The sequence below is a fragment of the Cervus canadensis genome, chromosome 12 (assembly GCF_019320065.1).
Source record: "Cervus canadensis isolate Bull #8, Minnesota chromosome 12, ASM1932006v1, whole genome shotgun sequence".
Classification (NCBI taxonomy): domain Eukaryota; kingdom Metazoa; phylum Chordata; class Mammalia; order Artiodactyla; family Cervidae; genus Cervus; species Cervus canadensis.
In genome coordinates, this window is record NC_057397.1 from 70587408 (window position 1) to 70611040 (window position 23633).

Sequence of the window (23633 nt, forward strand, 5' to 3'; positions counted from 1 at the left end):
GGTGAGGAAGCAGTCTATAGCCCTGTGATTAAATCTGCTTTTTAGGTGGCTGTGACTTCTGGGAATTGTATCTGCGGAATTTATCTCAGCCTTTTAATTTTTTCTTATACTACAGCAAAATGCTTCAGGGACTTTTGCTTCTGATTCTCTGTAGTCTTCTGTCTCTCCAGTTTTGGGGGTGCCAGTTCGCTCTGTAACTGCAGTTCTCTGATGGAGCTAAGAATTATTTTTTGTTTGCTCAGCATTTGTTTCCCCCTTATTGTGAAGTTTGGAATTACAACTGCCAAACGCTTTATATGTTAGAGCAGAAACTAGAAGTGTTTTTACAAGATCAATATACAAGGTACACAGACATTCACACAGAGTATAATCTTTAAAAAAATGACATTTTAAATGACATTTAAAAAAAAGACACGAAAATATAAGAACAAAAACTAAATTTACAAAAGATGTGTAAACGCTTTAAGAAGAAAATTAGGAACTTGTACTAAATGACATAAGAAGACAAAAAGTAAATTAGAGCAAAATATATTTTGCTCTTAATAGAAAGGCTCAGTATAATAAATGTTTAAATTTTTCATAAATTGAATGCAATTTTAACAAAATTCCCAATAATATTTTTATTTAAATTTAACAAACTGACTAGAAAATATCTGATTATTAGTGAAGGTCCAATATTAATAAAAATGTTCCCATTTACTAGATATGAAGACTTTCTTAAATCAATACTAATTAAGGCAATATGTGATATTAGCACAGAGAGATAGACAAACAGTCCAGCAGTGAAGAGATCACAGAAATAGATCGATCCCTTTATTTAAAAAAAAATGATTTATGCCAGAGTAGACTGTGTAGATCAGTGGAGAAAGGATGGACTATTTTACTTATTAAGTTATTCTGTGATAATTGATTATTTATATTAAAAACAATGAAATTAGAGTCTTCATACCATATAAAAATCAAAAAATACTAGTTGGATTAAAGTATATTATCAATTTGAGACCTATAAAGTTCACTCAACTATATATGTTGATATTTAGTGTTTTAATTTCAGATATTATTCCTTGTCTGATCTAATTTCCAAACTTTTGATGACATACCCTGTTTAGTCTCTCTATATCATTGGGCAGTAACTATACCATTCATTTTAAAAAGAAAGAAAGAGGGAAACTGTTGAGAATGATTATGGTTAGAACTGATCATAATTGTATTTTTGTTGAGTCCCTATACTGACAATTGTCTCAGCTAGTTTTGAACTTTCAAATAATCAGGTATTTATCCCTATAAACTTCCAGATTATTTTTTAAATGTTCTATTATTGATATGCACATCATGTGATTAAGAGTTTTGGAGTAAGAATGATCTGGATTTGAATCCTTGCTTTGATACTTGCTCTCTGTAAAGTCAGAATCAAGTTACTCATCCTTCCTAAGTCTCATTTCCCCTGTGTGAAAAGAGAGTATTATAACAACACCTGCCTCATAAAGCTTGGGGGACAAGTCAGACAGTAGGGGGAAGAAAAAAAAGCACAGTGTTCAAAACATAATTAGTGCTTAATACATTCTGATTAGTATCTTAACTCCTTTAATTTATCAGACAAATCCCAGAACTTGTTGAGAATATTATGATAGGATAAGAGAAAGTTGAGAGTGAGAGCTAAGGCATATTGTCTTTTAATATATGTAAGGTGTTAAGAAGTTGCCTTGTGCATGATAAGTAACATCATTTGCTACTACTTTTTTATTTTATTATATTTAGGAAAGTAAATACAAAATATGACATTGGAGCTCAAAAAATAATTATTCATGAAAAAGATTGCTGAAAGTGCCATTACAGAATAAAGATAAAAGTTGGAGTCAGGGTAGTTGAATCTAGGTTTCAGTTGATTGCAAGCTCATTATGAGCCAAAAGTATAATGTGGCTCAAAAAATAAAAAGCTGGGGTGTCCAGATTAGAGCTATAGAAATCAAAGTGTTCAAAAAGTGGAGATGCTAATTTTTTTTCTTTGCTTTGCTGGCCATGTCTTATCTCATGTATCCTTTTTGCCTTGTGCCACCATATTTTAGCTGCTTCTTGGCAAAATAAATCAAAATATTAAGAGATCTTGAGTACAGTTTGCATGAGGAAGAACTCAAGATCAGAGCCAAGGATTCTCAACATGGTGGAAGAAGTATTTATGGGAGAAATTTCCTGTTATTCTCAAATATTTAAAGGCTTTCCAAAAAATCTAATATTTTGAGCTACTGGAAAATTAAACCATTTATCCTAAAAGTCTTTCCCATCATTGGAAACATATAAACCAGGAAATGTATTCACTTGTCAGGGAAGTTAGGGAACATGTGTGGAATGGTTGGAAAGTTTGATTATATAAGTTTAAGATGTCTTTTTGCTGTAATGGTGAATGGTATTGTTTCCTTAATTTCTCTTTCTCTTTTCTCATTGTTAGCATATAGGAATGCAAGGGATTTCTGTGTGTTAATTTTATATCCTGCAACATTACTGTATTCATTGATTAGCTCTAGTAATTTTCTGGTAGAGTCTGTAGGGTTTTCTATGTAGAGGATCATGTCGTCTGCAAACAGTGAGAGTTTAACTTCTTCTTTTCCTATACCAAGGAAACTAGATCTGAAAGAGACACATGCACCCCAATGTTCATTGCAGCACTGTTTATAATTGCCAGGACATGGAAGCAACCTAGATGCCCATCAGCAGACGAATGGATAAGGAAGCTATGGTACATATACACAATGGAATATTACTCAGCCATTAAAAAGAATCCATTTGAAGCAGTTCTAATGAGATGGATGAAACTGGAGCCCATTATACAGAGTGAAGTAAGCCAGAAAGATAAAGACCAATACAGTATACTAACGCATATATATGGAATTTAAAAAGATGGTAATGATAACCCTATATTTAAAACAGAAAAAGAGACACAGATGTACAGAACAGACTTTTGGACTCTGTGGGAGAAGGCGAGGGTGGGATGTTCTGAGAGAATAGCATTGAAACAAGTATACTATCAAGGGTGAAACAGATCACCAGCCCAGGCTGGATGCATGAGACAAGTGCTCGGGCCTGGTGCACTAGGAAGACCCAGAGGGATCAGATGGGGAGGGAGGCGGGAGGGGGGATCGGGATGGGGAGCACATGTAAATCCATGACTGATTCATGTCAATGTATGGCAAAAACCACTGCAATATTGTAAAGTAATTAGCCTCCAACTAATAAAAATAAATGAAAAAATAAAAAAAAGATGTCTTCCTATATTTAAAATGTGGGCTTGGAAGGAGCTTTCTATAATCAGTCTATTTAAATGGAATGTCTAGACCCCTGTGTCTTCCACTTTAATGACCTCAGGGTTTGATGCCTAGAAATGGGAACTTCTGAGGTCATACCATGTATGTGTTCTTAAAGGTACATATAACAGATGCATAATATGCATGCTGGTTATAAATGTAATAGAAGTACTGGTGGCCATTCACCTATTACTTGAATCTTTATGGTCAATTTTCTTTGACAAAGTTTGATTTTGGATAATTAGGTGTCTGTCATTCAGTAAACGAAATGTTCCCTTGCTATCTCTAATTTTCTTAAAAACATCTCTAGTCTTTCCTATTCAGTTGTTTTCCTCTATTTCTTTGCAAAGATCGCTGAGGAAGGATTTCTTATCTCTCCTTGCTATTCTTTGGAACTCTGCATTCAAATGGGTATATCTTTCCTATTCTCCTTTGCTTTTCGCTTCCCACCTTTTCACAGCTATTTGTAAGGCCTCCTCAGACAACCATTTTGCCTTTTTGCATTTCTTTTTCTTGCGGATGGTCTTGATTCCTGTCTCCTGTACAGTGTCACAAGCCTCCATCCATAGTTCATCAGGCACTCTGTCTATCAGATCTAGTCCCTTAAATCTATTTCTCACTTCCACTGTATAATCATAAGGGATTTGATTTCGGTCATATCTGAATGGTCTAGTGAACATTTCATGCAAAGATGGGCTCAATAAAGGACAGAAATGGTATGGATGTAACAGAATGAGAAGATATTAAGAAGAGGTGGCAAGAATACACAGAAGAACTATGCAAAAAAGATCTTGATGATCCAGATGACCATGATGGTGTGATCACTCACCTAGAGCCAGACATCCTGGAATGTGAAGTCAAGTGGGCCTTAGGAAGTATCACTACGAACAAAGCTAGTGGAGGTGATGGAATACCAGTTGAGCTCTTTCAAATCCTAAAAGATGATGCTGTGAAAGTGCTGCACTCAATATGTCAGCAAATTTGGAAAACTCAGCAGTGGCCACAGGACTGGAAAAGGTCAGTTTTCATTCCAATCCAAAAGAAAGGCAATGCCAAAGAATGTTCCAACTACTGCACAATTGCATTCATCTCACATGCTAGTGAAGTAATGCTCAAAATTCTCCAAGCCAGGCTTCAGCAATACGTGAACTATAAACTTCCAGATGTTCAAGCTGGTTTTAGAAAAAGCAGAGGAACCAGAGATCAAATTGACAACATCTGTTGGATCATCGAAAAAGCAAGAGAGTTCCAGAAAAACATCTATTTTTGGCTTTATTGATTATGCCAAAGCCTTTGACTGTGTGGATCACAATAAACTGGAAAATTCTTCAAGAGATGGGAATACCAGACCACCTGACCTGCCTCTAGAGAAACCTGTATGCAGGTCAGGAAGCAACAGTTAGAACTGGACATGGAACAACAGACTGGTTCCAAATAGGAAAAGGAGTACATCAAGGCTGTATATTGTCACCCTGCTGATTTAACTTATATGCAGAGTACATCATGAGAAACGCTGGGCTTTTCTGGAGGAAGCTGGAGGAAGCACAAGTTGGAATCAAGATTGCCAGGAGAAATATCAATAACCTCAGATATGCAGATGACACCACCTTATGGCAGAAAGTGAAGAAGAGCTAAAGAGCCTTTTGATGAAAGTGAAAGAGGAGAGTGAAAAAGTTGACTTAAAGCTCAACATTCAGAAAACTAAGATCATGGCATCCAGTCCCATCACTTCATGGCAAATAGATGGGGAAACAGTGAAAACAGTGGCTGACTTTATTTTTTGGGGCTCCAAGATCACTGCAGATGGTGATTGCAGCCATGAAATTAAAAGACGCTTACTCCTTGGAAGGAAAGTTATAACCATGCTAGACAGCATTTTAAAAAGCAGAGACATTACTTTGTCAACAAAGGTCCATCTAGTCAAGGCTATGGTTTTTCCAGTGGTCATGTATGGATGTGAGAGTTGAACTATAAAAAAGCTGAGCACAGAAGAATTGATGCTTTTGAAGTGTGGTGTCAGAGAAGACTCTTGAAAGCGACTTGGACTGCAAGGAGATCCAACCAGTCCATCCTAAAGGAAATCAGTCCTGGGTGTTCATTGGAAGGACTGATGTTGAAGCTGAAACTCCAATATTTTGGCCACCTGATGTGAAGAGCTGACTCATTTGAAAAGACCCTGATGTTGGGAAAGATTGAAGGCAGGAGGAAAAGGGGACAACAGAGAATGAGATGCTTAGATGGCATCACCGACTCAGTGGACATGAGTTTGGGTAAGCTCCGGGAGTTGGTGATGGACAGGGAGGCCTGGCGTGCTTCAGTTCATGGGGTCGCAAAGAGTCGGACACAACTGAGCGACTGAACTGAACTGAACTGATTCAGTAAATGATTATTGAACAGCATTTTGAGGCAGAACTGTCAGTAGACGGATGAGTTAGGCAAAGGCCCTGTTCCTGTGGAGAATGTAGTCTAGTATGGGAGACAGGTAGGAAAGTGAATAATTGTAAAACAGTGTATTTTGTGTTACTTCAAGACCATACAGGAGCTTCAGTTCATCAGTGACCATACCCATTTTATGTTATGTAATAGAGCTTCTTCTCAATAAATAGTTGTTGAATTAATTAATGAATTCTTAGTAGACTTTGATTAAACTTTCTCCAAAATATTAACATGACCTTAATGAGTCCTACCTTTATCACACAGATCTCCAATTCCCAGGTTTACTGAGTATTATATAAAATATATTTAGCCTAAATTCCTTTTCTCTGTAAAATATAAACTCCAAAATATTTTATGTAATAAATGGCCAATGGGATTGGTATCAACTGCCAGATAAATCTATTTAAAAATCAATGAGTAGTTTTATTAATTGATATGATAGTACTATGTTGTATTAACTGTATAGATTTCCCTAGTAAATTCTTCGTTTAGCTAACCTTGATTTCAAGTTCATGCTTCTGTGACTACTGAGGTTATAACCCTAGAAGTTATTATTTTACTCTACCAATACATACCCAGAAAAGAAACCTAGAAATTGCTAAAGAAAATTGCTTCTGGAAACATTTCTCATCATTCTCTCTCAACCCAGTGAGCTCACTGAACTTGATTATCCTCTTGACCAATCTGTGTATCCACTATATAAATAAGACCCATGTAGTCCATGGGGTTGCAAAGAGTCAGACATGCCCTAGCAACTGAACAGCAACAAATGCCCTACGTGGAAAGCTAGCATCTTTGGAAATAGTCAAATATTTAACATCAGCTTTCCTAGAGAGACTCTATAGTCAATCTCTACTCTGATGATTTCTTGTATTTTAAAAAACAAAATAAAGCCTCATCAACTATAGAAACATAATATGTGTAAATGTAAATTAATCTATTTAGTTGTCCTCTGATAGAATATTTTGATACATTCTGGATAAGGATCTGCTGATAATTTAAATACGTAGTTTATTATTTTTACTCTTTTATATTCTTAGCAGTTGTCTATTTTCCCAGCTATAATAAATTCCATTGAATTGCTAGTCATTTTTAATCAAATGATAGCATGCTTTTCTGAACAACTATTTTTCTCTACTAAATTGAGTAAAAGTTATTTAGACTTGGTCATACCAAAATATCTTGACATAAGTATATCATATACCCTCTGTGTCTTATCTAAATGTCAAAATATTCAAGTTTTTTTCTTATATTGAAATTAGAGAAAAACAGTACTCAAAATTTGAAAAAGATTCATCACTATATCAAAACTTTAGGGGGGATAATCATTATCAGTATATAAGATTTTATTAAAGAATTGGTATGCACCCAATATGTTAAAACTAGAGAATTCTGACTCTACAAAGTAATTTTAGGCATTGGGTAAAATTTACTGTCTCCTGAGTACCTAGAGTTTACTTGATTTGAAAGTGATGAAACCTTTGTCAATGCCCTTGTTTCACATTTCCTGTAACTTATGTTCGAATGAACAAATGTATGATAATTTTACATTTCACGTTAATTTATTTTACAGAACTAGTAAAGAAAATTCTAGTAAAGAAAAATCCATAGTTGATAGAGTTTTGTTAGTAAGTCTTTCTCCCCAAATTTAGTTTCTTTAAATGTCAAATTCTCACATTAAAAAAAAATTACCCTAGAAATAGTGAACTAAACTTAATATTTCACTTATTATGGAGAAATTTTTGTTTTTCTATTGAGAACTTCTGTTGGAGAAGGAAATGGCAACCCACTCCATTATTCTTGCCTGGAAAATCCCATGGACAGAGGAGCTTGGTAGGCTATAGTCCATAGGGTCGCAAAGAGTCAGACACGACTGAGCGACTTCACTACACTACTGAGACTGTAAAGCAGAGTCTAAGTTTTTTCTAAACTTTTAGTGTATAATCAGTCAGTTCAGTCGTTCAGTCGTGTCTGACTCTTTGCGACCCCACGAACTGCAGCACGCCAGGCTTCCCTGTCCATCACCAGCTCCTGGAGCTTGCTCAAACTGATCTCCATCGTGTTGGTGATGCCACCAACCATCTCATCCTCTGTTGTCCCCTTCTCCTCCCGCCTTCAATCTTTTCCAGCATCAGGGTCTTTCCCAATGAGTCAGCTCTTCACATCAGGTGGCCAAAGTATTGGAGTTTCAGCTTCAACATCAGTCCTTTCAATGAATATTCAGGACGATTTCCTTTAGGATGGACTGGTTGGATCTCCTTGCAGTTCGAGTAACTCTCAAGAGCTTTCTCCAACACCACAGTTCAAAAGCATCAGTTCTTCAGTGCTCAGCTTTCTTTATAAGTCCAACTCTCACATCCATATATGACCACTGGAAAAACCATAGCTTTGACTAGATGGACCTTTGTCAGCAAAGCAATGTTTCTGCCTTTTCATATGCTGGCTAGTATATACTACCAAACACCAAAATATTTACTTTTTTTCCTTACTTTAATATTATAGAGAAACTGATACTTTAGTTTTGGAAAAAATTCATCACTCTGTTAAAGCAGGAAGGAAAAATACTCCATTATTAGTATACAATTTTTTTAATTAAATGAATTGGTATCAACTCAATGAAGTTAAAACTAGTGAATCCTGACTTTCAACAGTAACCTTAAAAATAAGTTAACATAGTTTGCCTTCAGTACCAATTGTTCTGTTGCAAAATGATGTCTTAAATTTCCCATTTGGTCAATTTTATTATGTAGCATTGTGTAAGATGTGATTATTAAAGATAATATTTATTATTATTAAGGTAAAGTTTATAAAATTTACCAAACTGAAATTTAAGAGAATCATTAAGATAGCATCATGAAAATGCCCAGTAGAGAATTTAAAAAGTGAAAATACTGTCTTGTTAAAATGAAAAATGTTAACTATAACCATTGTATTTCTGCCAAGAAAGATAAAGTAAAAGCACTTTAAAATTAAATTACTTTGTTTTTAAAATATAACATTTTTTATTTTATTGTATCATATTTTTGCAAATATATATTAGCAATTTTATGTATTATATACTAGAATATCAAGAATAAGTTATTTTACTTTTAATATCACATGATCTCTCTGCACCCTTAATTATTTCAGTTATTAGTAAACACAAAATGCATCTCTTAATGGCATTCAGATTTCTAAATTGTTTTTGTGTGCACCTAATTCAGAATTCCAGGTTCAACTTTGAAGTGCACTAATGTATCATACATATTTTTTTACTAGAATAGAGATGATTTACAGTTATGTGTTAGTTTCAGATTTACAGTAATGTAAATATACAATAATGTAAATATTGTGTGTATATACACACAAATATATATATATATATATATATATTCTTTTTCAGGTTCATTTCCCACATAGATCACCACAGAATATTGAGTAGACATCCATGTATAATACAGTAGGTCACTTTTAGTTATAGTAGCATGTTTATGTCAATCCCAAACTCTCCATCTATCACTTTCCCCCACGTTTGCTCCCTGGTAACCACAAGTTTGACTTTGAGGTCTGTGAGTATGCTTCTGTTCTGTAAAAAAGTCTATTTGTATAATTTTTATTATATTCCACACATAAGTGATGTCATATGAAATTAGTCTTTGTCTGACTTCAGTTTACATGGTAATCTCTAGGTCCATCTGTGTTGCTGCAAATGACATTGTTTTGTTCTATGTTATGGTTGAGTAATATTCCATTGTATACATGTGCCACATTTTCTTTATCCATCCCTCTGTTGGTGGACATTTAGGTTGCTTCCTTATCTTGGCCACTGGAAACAGTGCCGCAGTGAACACCAGAGTGCAGGTGGGAATGTCAGTTGCTACAACCATTATGCAGAATAGCGTTGAGGGTCCTTAAAAAAGATATAAAACTCCCATAGGATCCAGCAACCCATTCCTGGGACTATGTTTGCATAAAACTGTAATTTGAAAAGATACTCGTGTCTTGTATTTATTAATGACATCACAAATATTGTAGTTAAGCACGTTTTGGAAACTCATCAGTGCATAGCTTTGAAAAACATAATGATGTGTTTTCAAGTCCAAATCGTACTCCACATTTATTATTTTTTATTATATTGCTTCATTATTCTCAGAACCATTGTATGCTTATATGTCTATCATACCAATACAATTTCATTTATTTTCTTTATTGTAAGGTTATCCTGTTTGAAAATAAAGCAGTTTCTCCACTGCACATTCAATCCAACATTAATTCCCATTAAAAATTTATCAGCAGAGCATAAACTGAAATGGTCTAACTCTTCACATCTCCATGATAGCCTCTCTAGTACATGTCTCTAATTTCTGTTGCTTAAACTTCTGAAATGTTTTACTGTGTCCAATTTTGTCCCCCTTGTCATTTTTCATCAGGAGTACTGATCTTTGTAAACTGGAATAACACCAGGATACTTCTCTGCTTAAAACCCTCCCGTGGTTTGCTTTCACAGAATATAACACACTCCCTGCCAATTCTCTTTCAACTCATATCACTGTCCTGAGTGGTCATTTGCCACCAGTTCACTAAACAGACGCATTATCTGAACTGGCTGGAAATTCAGTCTGAGGCAAGTAGGGCTCTATTTGTCATTGATATCCCATTTATCATCTACTTATCTCACCTCCTCACCACTCATTTATAACCATACATAATTGTATTTTTATTGTTTATCTCCTATCACTAAAATAAGTTCTACAAGATCAGAGACTTATTCACAGCAATATGTCTAGCACCTAGAGCAATACCCATGATGTAGTATGTTCTTTGAAATAGTTCTGCAATCTGCTAAGGTGGGGAAGAAAATATAAGACTGCGAGGAAAATTAGACAAATTTCAAAGTTAAAACATTAATCTGCATGCTCAATCAGCCATCAAACAGGTAATTAGGAAGGGAAATCATAAACAAAACAGAAGACAACCCTCAAATTGGGGGAAACTCTTTGCAAATGAACCAACTGAAAAGGAATTAATCTCCAAAATAAATTAAAAAAAAAAAAAAACTCATGAAGCTCAATGTAAATTAAAAAACCCAATCAAAAAATGGGCAGAAGATCTAAATAGAATATTTATCTGAATAAAACACATAGATGGCCAAAGAAGAAATGAAAACATACTCCATATCATTAATTATTAGGGACATGCAAATCAAAACTGCAATGAGGTTTCACCTCACGCTGGTCAAAATGGCCATCACCAAAAATTCTATAAACAATAAATGCTGGAGAGGATGTGAAGGAACAGCCCCCCTCTTCTGCTTTTGGTGGGAATGTAAATTAGTACAGCCACTGTGAAGGATAGTATCAGTTCAGTTCAGTCACTCAGTTGTGTCTGACTCTCTGCGACCCCATGGACTGCAGCACGCCAGGCCTCCCTGTCCATCACCAACTCCCAGAGATTACTCAAACTCACATCCATAGAGTCGGCCATGCCCTCCAACCATCTCATCCACTGTCGTCCCCTTCTCTTCCCACCTTCAATCTTTCCCAGCATCAGGGTCTTTTCAAATGAGTCAGTTCTTCCCATCAGGTGGCCAAAGTATTGGGAGTTTCAGTTTTAACACCAGTCCTTCCAATGACTATTCAGGATTGTCTTCCTTTAGGATTGACAGGTTTGATATCCTTGCTGTCCAAGGGACTCTCAAGAGTCTTCTCCAACACCACAGTTCAAAAGCATCAATTCCTCCACACTCAGCTTTCTTTATAGTCCAACTCTCACAGCCATACATAACTGCTGGAAACACCATTGCTGTGACTAGACAAACCTTTGTTGGCAAAGTAATGTCTCTGCTTTTTAATATGCTGTCTAGGTTGGTCATAGCTTTTCTTCCAAGGAGCAAGTGTCTTTTATTTTCATGGCTGCAATCACCATCTGCAGTGATTTGAGCGCTCAAAAAAAAAAAAGTCTGTCACTGTTTCCATTGTTTCACCATCTGTTTGCCAGGAAGTGATGGGACTGGGTGCCATGATCTTAGTTTTCTGAATGTTGAGTTTTAAACCAACTTTTTCACTCTCCTCTTTCACTTTTATCAAGAGCCTCTTTAGTTCTTCTTCGCTTTCTACCATAAGGGTGGTGTCGTCTGCATATCTGACGTTATTGATATTTCTCCTGTCAATCTTGATTCCAGCTGGTGCTTCATCCATCCCAGCATTTCGCATGATGTATTCTGCACATAAGCTAAATAAGCAGGGTGACAATCTACAGCCTTGACCTACTCCTTTCCCAATTTGGAACCAGTCCATTGTCCCATCCAGTACTAACTGTTGCTTCTTGACCAGCATACAGATTTCTCAGGAGGCAGGTAAGGCAGTCTGACAGTCCCATCTCTGTATGAAAATTCCATAGTTTGTTGTGATCCACAAAGTCAAAGGCTTTGGCATAGTCAATAAAGCAGAAGTATATGTTTTTGTGGAACTCTTGCTTTTCTGATGATCCAACGGATGTTGGCAATTTGATCTCTGGTTCCTCTGCCTTTTATAAATCCAGCTCAAACATCTGGAAGTTCACCATTTACATACTGCTGAAGCCTGGCTTGGAGAATTTTGAGCATTACTTTGCTAGCGTGTGAGATGAGTGTAATTGTGCAGTAGTTTGGGCATTCTTTGGCGTTTCCTTTCTTTGGGATTGAAATGAAAACTGACCTTTTCTTGTCCTGTGGCCACTGCTGAATTTTCCAAATTTGCTGGCATTCCGAGTGTAGCACTTTCACAGCATCATCATTTAGGATTTGAAATCGCTCAACTGGAATTCCATGATCTCCACTAGCTTTGTTTGTAGTGATGTTTTCTAAGGCCCACTTGATTTTGCATTCCAGGATGTCTGGCTCTAGGTTAGTGATCACACCATCGTGGTTATCTGGGTCACGAAGATCTTTTTTGTATAGTTCTTCTGTGTATTCTTATCACCTGTTCATAGTATCTTCTGCTTCTGTTAGGTCCATACCATTTCCGTACTTTATTGTGCCCATCTTTGCATGAAATTGTTCCCTTGATATCTCAAATTTTCTTGAAGATACCTCTAGTCTTTCCCATTCTATTGTTTTCCTCTGTTTCTTTGCATTGATTACTGAGGAAGGCTTTCTTATCTCTCCTTGCTATTCTTTGGAACTCTGCATTCAGATGGGAATATCTTTCCTTTTCTCCTTTGCCTTTAGCTTCTCTTCTTTCCTTAGCTATTTGTAAGGCCTCCTCAGACAACCATTTTGCCTTTTTGCATTTCTTTTTCTTTTGGATAGTTTTGATCCCTGTCTCCTGTACAATGTCATGAACCTCCATCCATAGTTCTTCAGGCACTCTGTCTATCAGATCTAATCTCTTGAATCTGTTTGTCACTTCCACTGTATAATCATAAGGGATTTGATTTAGGTCATACCTGAATAGTCTAGTGGTTTTCCCTACTTTCTTCAATTTAAGTCTGAATTTGGCAATAAGGAGTTCATGATGTGAATCACGGTCAGCTCCCAGTCTTGTTTTTGCTGACTGTACAGAGCTTTTCCATCTGGGTGCGAAGAATGTAATCAATCTGAATTCAGTGTTGACCATCTGGTGATGTCCATGTGTAGAGTCTTCTCTTGTGTTGTTGGAAGAGGGTGTTTGCTATGACCCGTGCGTTCTCTTGGCAAAACTCTATTAGCTTTTGCCCTGCTTCATTTTGTACTCCAAGGCCAAATTTGCCTGTTACTCCATGTATCTCTTGACTTCCTACTTTTGCATTCCAGTCCCCTATAATGAAAAGGACATCTTTTAGGGGTGTTAGTTCTAGAAGGTATTGTAGATCTTCATAGACCCATTCAACTTCAGTTTCTTCAGCATTACTGATTGGGGCATAGACTTGGATTACCGTGATATTGAATAGTTTGCCTTGGAAACAAACAGAGATCATTCTGTCATTTTTGAGTTTGTATCCAAGTACTGAATTTCAGAGTCTTGTGTTGACTATGATGGGATTCTTGCCCACAGTAGTAGATAAAATGGTCATCTGAGTCAAATTCACTCATTCCACTCCATTTTAGTTCATCAATTCCTAAAATGTTAATGTTCACTCTTACCATTTCCTGTTTGACTACTTCCAATTTACCTTGATTCATAGACCTAACATTCGAGGTTCCTATACAATATTGTTCTTTACAGCATCGGAATTTAGCATCAGAGGATAATATGATGGTTCTTTAAGAAGTAAAAATGGAACTAACATGTGACCTAGCAATCCCATTCCTAGGTATATACCCTGAGAAAAACCATAATTCAAAAAAATATATGCATCCCAGTGCTCACTGTAGCACTGTTTACAGTAGTCAAGACATGGGAACAAGCTCAGCTCAGTGTTTATCAACAGAGAAATGTATAAAGAAGAAGTGGTACATATCTACAATGGAGTATTACTTAGCTATAAAAGAACAAAAGAATGCCATCTGCAGCAAAATGGATGGACCTAAACTTTGTCATACTGAGTGAAATAAGTCAGACAGAGAAAGACAAATATCATATGATATTTCCTATGTGTAAAATCTAAAAAAAAAAAAGGTAAAAATGAACTTATTTACAATACAGAAGTACAATCACTGATGTAGAAAACCAACTTGTGGTTACTAGGGATTAAGTGGCGGAGGGTAAATTGGGAGATAGGGATTGAGATATACATACTATTATATATACAATAGATAACTAAGAACTTACTGTATATCACAGGGAACTTTTTTCAATACTCTGTATCTGGGCTATATGGGAAAAGATTCTAAAAAAGCATGAACATATATATCTGTATAACTGATTCACATTACTGTTCATTTGAAGCTGATAAAACATTGTAAATCAACTATACTCCAATAAAAATAAATAATTTCACTTGATTTGCCTCCTTATTTTCTTTGTATATAATAGATGATATTTATCATCAAATATTCATTATAAGTCTGGTCTATAATATGGATTAGAAAATAGTGTAAACCTTGTTTTATTTGTGTAGTCTAGATTAGAGTTTAATATAATTGATTCTTGAGTCAAGATATTTGGGTTAAAAAACTAGCTCTACCATTCTAAATTTTCTCTAAATTCACCTAACTCTCAGATCCTTTGTTTCTATGATAGGTGTGAGATACTCACCTGGCTCACAGTAAATGCTCAATTAAATGTTTTTTGTAAATGCTTAATTTCCTGCCTAATGTTTGTAATTATCTTGACATAGTTACAGATGAGTTAAAATACAATCTGCATATTATTTTTCCACCAGAAATTATCCTGAATATTTTTCCATATAGTTAAATAGTTGAAAATAGCAAAGTCATTTTTGCTATTTAAAATTTCAAATCCTGTATATACTATGGCATGTAATAGAGACATCATAATTTTTATATCATTCAGCCTCCATACAATAAAAAAATAATAATATTCACCAGAATATTATACCCTCCTACGGGCTTCCCTGGTGGCTCGGAGGTTAAAGCGTCTGCCCGCAACGCGGGAGACCTGGGTTCAACCCCGGGGTTGGGAAGATCCCCTGGAGAAGGAAATGGCACCCCACTCCAGTATTCTTGGCTGGAGAATCCCACGGACGGAGGAGCCTGGTGGGCTACAGTCCATGGGGTCGCAAAGAGTCGGACACGACTGAGCGACTTCACTTTCACTTTCACTATGCATTAAGATATTCCCTTAGTGAAACTCATGGATTCATCAGTATAAAATTATTGGTTGAAATGGTCTGAAACTTATTTATAACCCGTGTGAAATTTACTCTTTACTTTTTGAAAAGATGTATGAACTTATACTACCACAATATAAAATACTTAAGTGTATACATATATATTTATTTAGTTCATGTTCTATTTAGAAAATTGTAAAATAAGTGATAAAAGAGAAATATCTGATCAGTGCTAAATAGTAAAAAAATATTTATAATTTTTCCCACATGTTATTGGCCTCAAGAAAAATAAGTTAATAGTGTCCAAGTTACCTCTTTAAATTCATATAACTGTTAAATATTTGTATTAAAAAGCTATTCACTCACATGGCTTTGACCATGAATAATTAAATATATAAGAGAAGAGTTGACGTCAGAACCTGTAGTTAACTGACCTTTTATTTGAAAACAGAAATAACTTTGTGTTCACTGAATTATTCATGATATGAGCATAAAGACATTGTTTGGAAGTAATGTGTGTACACAATAGTGTGCCCCTAAAAGTAATTATTACCATACATAAATTGAATTTTTTATTTCAGCTTAAAACTGCTGTACCTGTTTGATCATTTGGCAAAGCCACTTTTCTATTATTGTTCGGGAGACAAAGTGATGATTGATCTAACTACCCCAGTGTTAACCATTCTGCAGAAAAGATCTCTTATAGCCTTGGTAGATTGATTACTATACTGCTGAGAATTTAATGACCCAGCATAGTGATATTTAGCTATAGAGAGAGAAAGAATTAGTTTTTTTCCTACTTACTAAGAGACATTTTCTAATTTCTTTACTCAGCTGAAGTGATGAAAATATGTAAAAAGTCAATGTGTCAGGTTATATATAATAAAGTCATACTGATCATTTTTTTTTTCTAAATTTCAGTATAAAGAACGTAACTCCAAAAGTGGGAGACCCTGAAACCCGCAAAGCTATTCGCCGTGCCTTTGACGTGTGGCAGAATGTCACTCCTCTGACATTTGAGGAAGTTCCCTACAGTGAATTAGAAAATGGCAAACGTGATGTGGATATAACCATCATTTTTGCATCTGGCTTTCATGGAGACAGTTCTCCTTTTGATGGAGAGGGAGGGTTTTTGGCACACGCCTATTTCCCTGGACCAGGAATTGGGGGAGATACTCATTTTGACTCAGATGAGCCATGGACACTAGGAAATCCTAATCATGATGGTAAGTGCATAGTTTTATTATTTTATTTTTTTAGAATGCCCAAGTAATTTGCTAATTTATAATCTTAAGCTCAACAAATAATTTGTTTTTAGAATCACCAAACAATATGAGGCCTTTTATAACATTTTACAACAAGCATATGTGTGAGTCATTACACAATAGTAATTTTTCATGTGGCTTTTGATTAAAGATTAAACCTTTACAGTGTACTGTATAAATACTCTAAATTAAATTTTGTTTTCTATAATAAGTCATTTAGAAGATTCTATAATATTGAAGTCATGAGACATGCATTAAGCAAATTCTACTGTTTTTTTAAACACTTAATTCCATTGTTTCCACTTGAAACTTAACCTTGTTTGACATTGGTGGTGTAGCTTCTACCATATCTTTTCTGTGTGTGTGTGTGGATTATCACCTTTCTAATCTGTAAAATTTTTCTGCTTCTCTTTTGTCTCTTATCCTTTCCTTGGTGTCCCAATCCGATACAACTACATAAGTTATTGTTTTTGTATGATATCTTTACTTTTATAGAAACCAGATTCTTACAACTCCATTGCAGCATATCTATCAGTTTTCTAATCCTTGCAATTATTCTGATATGCAAAAATAATGAAAAAGCTCAGCTAGTTCAGCTACAACTCAAACAATTCCACAAGAGGTTTTCTTCAGACAGACATTTTACTTCACATGCACCACTCCCTCGATTCATGCTAAACCACCAGCAGTTTTCTCCACCATTGATTTTGCACCATGATTATTTGACCACAAGAAGCATTCATTTATTTTGTGAATCTACTGTCTTCTGCAATAGTGTTCCATGGAACACATTTGGAAAAAGTTGTGTTAAAGACCCCTATTAGTCTTTTCCTACTTCTAGATCTATGAAAAAATTTATAGTTCAGAAGTCTCTTTGAACTGACATATTTAGGGGGTGACATTCTTACTAATTTTCATTGGACTTCAATGTTCTTTCTTATAATCTACAAACCCAGTTTTGACTTAGGTCTCTAGTACCTAACACAGTGCCTGCAACAAGAATATTGAAACAAGAATGTTGAAAATGTTTGTTTCTTTAGCACTGGGATTACCCAGAGGGATGGGATGGGGAGGGAGGTGGGAGGGGGGTTCAGGATGGGGAACACATGTAAATCCATGGCTGATTCATGTCAATGTATGGCAAAAACCACAACAATAATGTAAAGTAAATAGCCTCCAACTAATAAAAATAAATGGAAAAAAAATTAAAAAAAAAAAATAAACTTTATCATTTTAAAAGAGGATTTGAAGCATTTTACCAAAACAATATAAGAAGTTGTTATGAAGCTTTTTAAAATCTGCTCAAATAAAAAAGTATAGCTTGAAAAAAGAGAATATATTTTTCATGGATGTATTATAATAATTACATAAGGAAATTTTCTTTGTTAGAGTAAAAGTATATGTTGAAAAATTCTCATTCATTGAATATTAATGTTTTTATTATTATATAATTAATGTCAATGAAATTCTTTGGGCAGAAAAAAAAAAGCTCAACAGCTAAAAATATGGCTGCTTGATACAGGAAGCATGTGTTTCTTTCTAGGAAACAATTCATACTTCAAATTGTGTTTTAAAAATATTCACAGAATTACAAATTCTAGATTTATAAGATTCATAAATCAGCATCTCCATAATCCTTATAATCAAGACAAATATTTTTGTTTTTTACCACAATAGAATTTAAAATTCAAGTATGCATTGTTTAATGACAACTAATCCATTAGTAAAACTATGAATTCCTCCTTGATGAGTTAAGCCCAGCCATCAAGTTAAGCTTTGTTAGTCCATTAGAAGATGTAGTTAGCTGGATTAGTGTAATATCTTTGCATTTTTAGATCATGCAGGGTTCAAATACATTATGGATAGAATGAACTACATTGGGTTAAACTTAAAATAACATTAATTTTCAAAGAAAGAAAATATAATAAATAACATCCTATTTTCCACAAGGAAATACAAAACTTAGTATTAAACAAGATGATCTTTTGAATTATTGTAATAGGTGTATTTTCTATAATATAAAATTATGATTTCATTTTTAAGAACCGGTTTGAAGAATAACAGCAATTATGCTGGGAGAATTCACTATAGTCCAATGAAAAGCCAGATACTTTGGAGTCAAACAGATGTATATTCCTGGCTAGCCGATCATTAGCTCAAGAAGCTGCTAACAAACTGTACACTTGATTTCAAATTCTTTATCTTACATTGCAGTGCTGAAAATATTGTAAGGAGTGGTGCTTCAAGTGCATAAGCAGTGCATATTCGGGCATGTTTAACTTATTCTATACCTGAGCATCTAATAATAAAATATTTACAACATGATAGTTGGCCCATAGTGGTTTGATACATAATTCATTTAAAATAAAATGTCTATTTTTATTAGTATCACACAGACATTCTAATGAAGTAATTCACAGTTCCTCAAGGCAATTGCTTAAATGGTTTTAAATGATTGAAAAATATATACATTCCAAATAATTGAGAAAAGTAGCACTTATAATGGTAGAATTTTGCTGACACAGGAAAAACTGCGTTTACTTTCAGGGAAAAGATATTCTTCTAAATTTCTGAAAAGAAAAAAATTGTATTTTATTCCAATAATGAGTCTAATTGTTAAAATATTTTATATTTATATCTTTGAAGTTGTATTAATTTGACTTTAGGGCCTCATAAATTTAATTTTTAAAAAAATTCTATATAAGGAAATGATGCCTATTAAATGGTCTATATTTTCTGTTAAAACATTAAAATCATCAAGAAAGCCTCACAGATCCTTTAAATGTGTCTTCTATTAGCTGAACTTTTCCAGACATGAACCAATACTTTTTAAAACTGTCTTTTTTTTTTTTTTTAAGGTATAGAGGTGTTTGAAGTGACATAGAAAATGAGAATTTTCCCACTGAGTTGAGTATGATTGGTATTATGGATGCTTATGTGGTTTGTGTGATTGAAGACTTTCTAGGAATATATATGTGGGAAAGAATTTTAAAAAATAGGAAATAGGAGCTAGACATGTACAATTAAATCTGCGGACTTTTAACTCAGTCCATGTATCTTGGAAAGCTCTTAGAGAGATGGGAATACCAGACCATCTTACCTGTCCCTTGAGAAACCTGTGTGCGGGTCAAAAAGCAACAGTTAGAAGCCTGTATGGAACAATTGATTGGTTTAAGGTCGAGAAAGGAGTATGACAGGGCTGTCTGCTGTCACCCTGTTTTTAAGTTTAACCTGTATGCTGAGCACATCATGAGACAGGGCTGGATGAGTTACAAGCTGGAATCAAGATAGGCGGGGGAAACAACAACAACCTCAGATATACAGATGATACCACTCTAATGGCAGAAAGCAAAGAGGAACTAAAGAGTGTCTTGATGAGGGTGAGGGAGGAGAGTGAAAGAGCTGGCTTAAAGCTAAACATTAAAAAAAATAAAAGTAAGATCATGGCATCTGTCCCCATTGCTGCCTGACACATAGAAGGGGAAAGATGGAAGTGGTGACCGATTTCCTCTTCTTGGGCTCCAAGATCACTGCAGGTGGCTACTGCAGCTGTGAAATCAGAAGACGGTTGCTTCTTGGCAGGAAAACAATGACAAACCTAGACAGTGTGTTGAAAGGCAGAGACATTACTCTACCAACAAAGGTTTATATAATCAAGGCCATGGTCTTCCCAGTGGTCACGTACGGTTGTGAGAGTGGGACCATAAAGAAGGCAGAGCACCAGAGAATTGATGCCTTTGAACTCTGATGCTGGAGAAGGCTCCTGAAAGTCCCTTGGACTGCAAGAAGATCGAACTAGTTAATCTTTAGGGAGATCAACCCTAAATATTCACCGGAAGGACTGATGATGAAGCTATAGCTCCAGTATTTTGGTCATCTGATGCAAACTGTTGACTCACAGGAAAAGTCCCTGATGCTGGGAAGGATTGAGGGCAAAAGGAGAAGAAGGCATCAGAGGATGAAATGGCTGGGTGGCATCACTGATGCAATGAACATGAGCTTGGGCAAACTCCAGGAGATGGTGAGGGACAGGGGCAGGGATTGTGTAGTCCATGAGGTCGCAAAGAGTCAGACACAACTGGGCAACTGAACAACAGCAACATGTATTAATACATTTGATTGCCTCTTCACTTATGCCATAGAAGTAAAATAATTCTGTACATATGCATATCATTAAAAACCCAAACAAAACAATTATTTAATATTTAGTGTTTCATTTGGATTAAAATATTGATATTTCTCTACTGGTCCAGTAAGAATATTTTTCCTATTGAGTGAGCTTAAAGAAAATGATTCTGCAGAATAATAGTGTTCAGAATTGCAGGCAAGATTAAGTGAGAAGTTCACTGTTCAAGATATAACACCATAAAGATTTACTGCTTAGTTGAAATTCACACTTTTAACTAGCAACAGCAGGGTGGCTAGGGTAATGTCGTATGAAGTATTGATCATTTATCAAAGGAAAAACCTCCAGCTTTGTTGTGGTACTGATGAATGTGTGGAGAATTAATGCATTTGTACAGTCTAGATTCTTTCCCTAAGACTGCCTTTTTGTATCACAGATATACAGGCACAATTCTGACATCTTCATTAATAAATTTTTTTTGTTTCTTTAGTCCTCCAATATCCCCTGGCTTACCTACCTGAAAATTTTCTTTTCTCTCCTATTCAGAGCTCTTCAGAGAGAAAGAGAGAGCTCAGTCGTGTCCAACTCTTTGTGACCCCGTGGACTGTAGCCCACTAGGCTCCTCCATCCACGGGGATTCTCCGGGCAAGAGTACTGGAGTGGGTTGCCATTTCTTTCTCCAGGGGGTCTTCCCGATCCAGGGAACAAACCCAGGTCTCCCGCATTGCAGGCAGACGCTTTAACCTCTGAGACACCAGGGAAGACCATTCAGAGCTCTTAAGCACCTAGAAAACAGAGAAACTTGAAAGTTTAGCAAAAATGCAAATAGAAGAGCCTCTTGATAAGTACGAAGCTCATTTTCCTCAGCATATTGCTCAGTTAATGAAGGCAATTTGAATTCTGTCTACCTCTAAAGAGATAAACAGTGACTTAGGCTGCCAGTACTCCTTAATTCGTTGTTATCCACTTTCCTATCAATTTACTTATAGTCATGATACTATTTGAAAACTCAATCCAATACTCATTAAGTGAATTATGCAATGGTTACATTAAAATAAATAAAGGAGTACACCCCCACACTCACCTTTAGTAAGTATAATGCCTTTCCCCTCCCCCCAAGGCCTTTTTATTTATGGAGTGAATAAGCAAAATATCTGAATAGTAATTCTAAATAGAAAAGTGTTACTGTGATACGGTTTTTGAAGAGTATGCATTGGCTGAACGTGGGTTGGAAAATTTATCTCTAACAAAATGTTAAAATTCATTTTGGTCATCATTATCATATGGTTTCCTTGGCTACAGTATGAAGTTTTAAGTGGTAAAAGTCAATGTAAACATGAACTTACCACAAAGGCTAGTAATTTACCACAGTCATAGGAGTCCAAACTGATAATCTCCAAACAGAAATTTTATATATTAAAATAATGTATAGAACTATAACTGAGAAATATATAGATGCATAGCTTATTTTACCATGTAGTTCTACTAGCTATTCTATTGGCAAAAAGAATGCGTTGCATTGGCTCTGTTTATTAGTGTAAAAGTGACTTTGTAAAGTCAGAAGGTAATCAGAAGGTGCTCAGAGCTCCTGGGATAGTCTATCTAAAACTAAAGACAGAGAGATGGTGGTGAATATTTCATCTGAGACATCAAAATCCTTAAATCTGTTGAATAATTCAGTTCAGTTCAGTCGCTCAGTCGTGTCCGACTCTTTGTGACCCCATGAACCGCAGCATGCCAGGCCTCCCTGTCCATTACCAACTCCCAGAGTCCACCCAAACCCATGCCCATTGAGTCGGTGATGCCATCCAACCATCTCATCCTCTGTCATCCTCTTCTCTTCCTGCCCTCAATCTTTCCCAGCATCAGTGCATTTTCAAATGAGTCAGCTCTTCGCATCAGGTGGTCAAAGTATTGGAGTTTCAGCTTCAACATCAGTCCTTCCAATGAACACCCAGGACTGATCTCCTTTAGGATGGACTGGTTGGATCTCCTTGCAGTCCAAGGGACCCACAAGAGTCTTCTCCAACACCACAGTTCAAAAGCATCAATTCTTCTGCGCTCAGCCTTCTTTATAGTCCAACTCTCATATCCATACATGACTACTGGAAAAACCAAAGCCTTGACTCGACAGACTTTTGTTGACAAAGTAATGTCTCTGCTTTTTAATATGCTATCTAGGTTGGTCATAACTTTCCTTCCAAGGAGTAAGCGTCTTTTAATTTCATGACAGCAGTCACCATCTGCAGTGATTTTGGATTATGATTGTTAATTGCATGTGTTAAATTGATTGGGCTAAGGGATGCTCAGAGAGCTGTTAAAATATTATTTCTGGGTGTTTGTGGGTTACTTCTGGAAGAGATTAGCATTTGATTCAGTAGACTGAGTAAAGATCTTCCTTTACCCATGTAGGCAGGCATGATCCAATCCACTGAGGACCAGTGTAGAACAAAAGAGGAAAGGTGAATTCTGTCTCCCTTCTTGACCTAAAACACATAAAAAGTACTTCTTTTCCTGACTTTATACTTCAGAACTCCTGGTTCTTGAGCATTTGGACTCAAACTGAATTATACTCTCAGGTTCCCTGGTTCTTCAGTTTACAGAGAGTAGATAATGGGACTTCTTAGTCTCAAGAACCTCGTGAACTACCGTAATATAGCCATGTATATCCTATCGACTGTGTTTCTCTGAAGAATACTGACCAATATCATGCTTAAATATAATCCTTAAATGTGGAATGCTCAAATTCTATATCTGACCCCCAAAATTATTTGAATAGGCCAAGTTTAAGATGCTTGAGTCAATGGACATGCCTGACGCTAGCCAGGGAAAGTTAAC

At 35.7% G+C, this 23633-nt stretch overlaps 1 protein-coding gene across 1 annotated transcript in view; it reads left to right on the forward strand.

Annotated features, from left to right (window-relative positions):
• MMP16 (matrix metallopeptidase 16) overlaps positions 1-23633 on the forward strand; it is a 379265-nt gene that overhangs the window by 212519 nt on the left and 143113 nt on the right. Inside the window, exon 4 of the mRNA XM_043483344.1 lies at positions 16326-16630. Coding sequence (XP_043339279.1) covers positions 16326-16630 — 305 coding nt within the window. The remainder of the gene's footprint in view (positions 1-16325; positions 16631-23633) is intronic.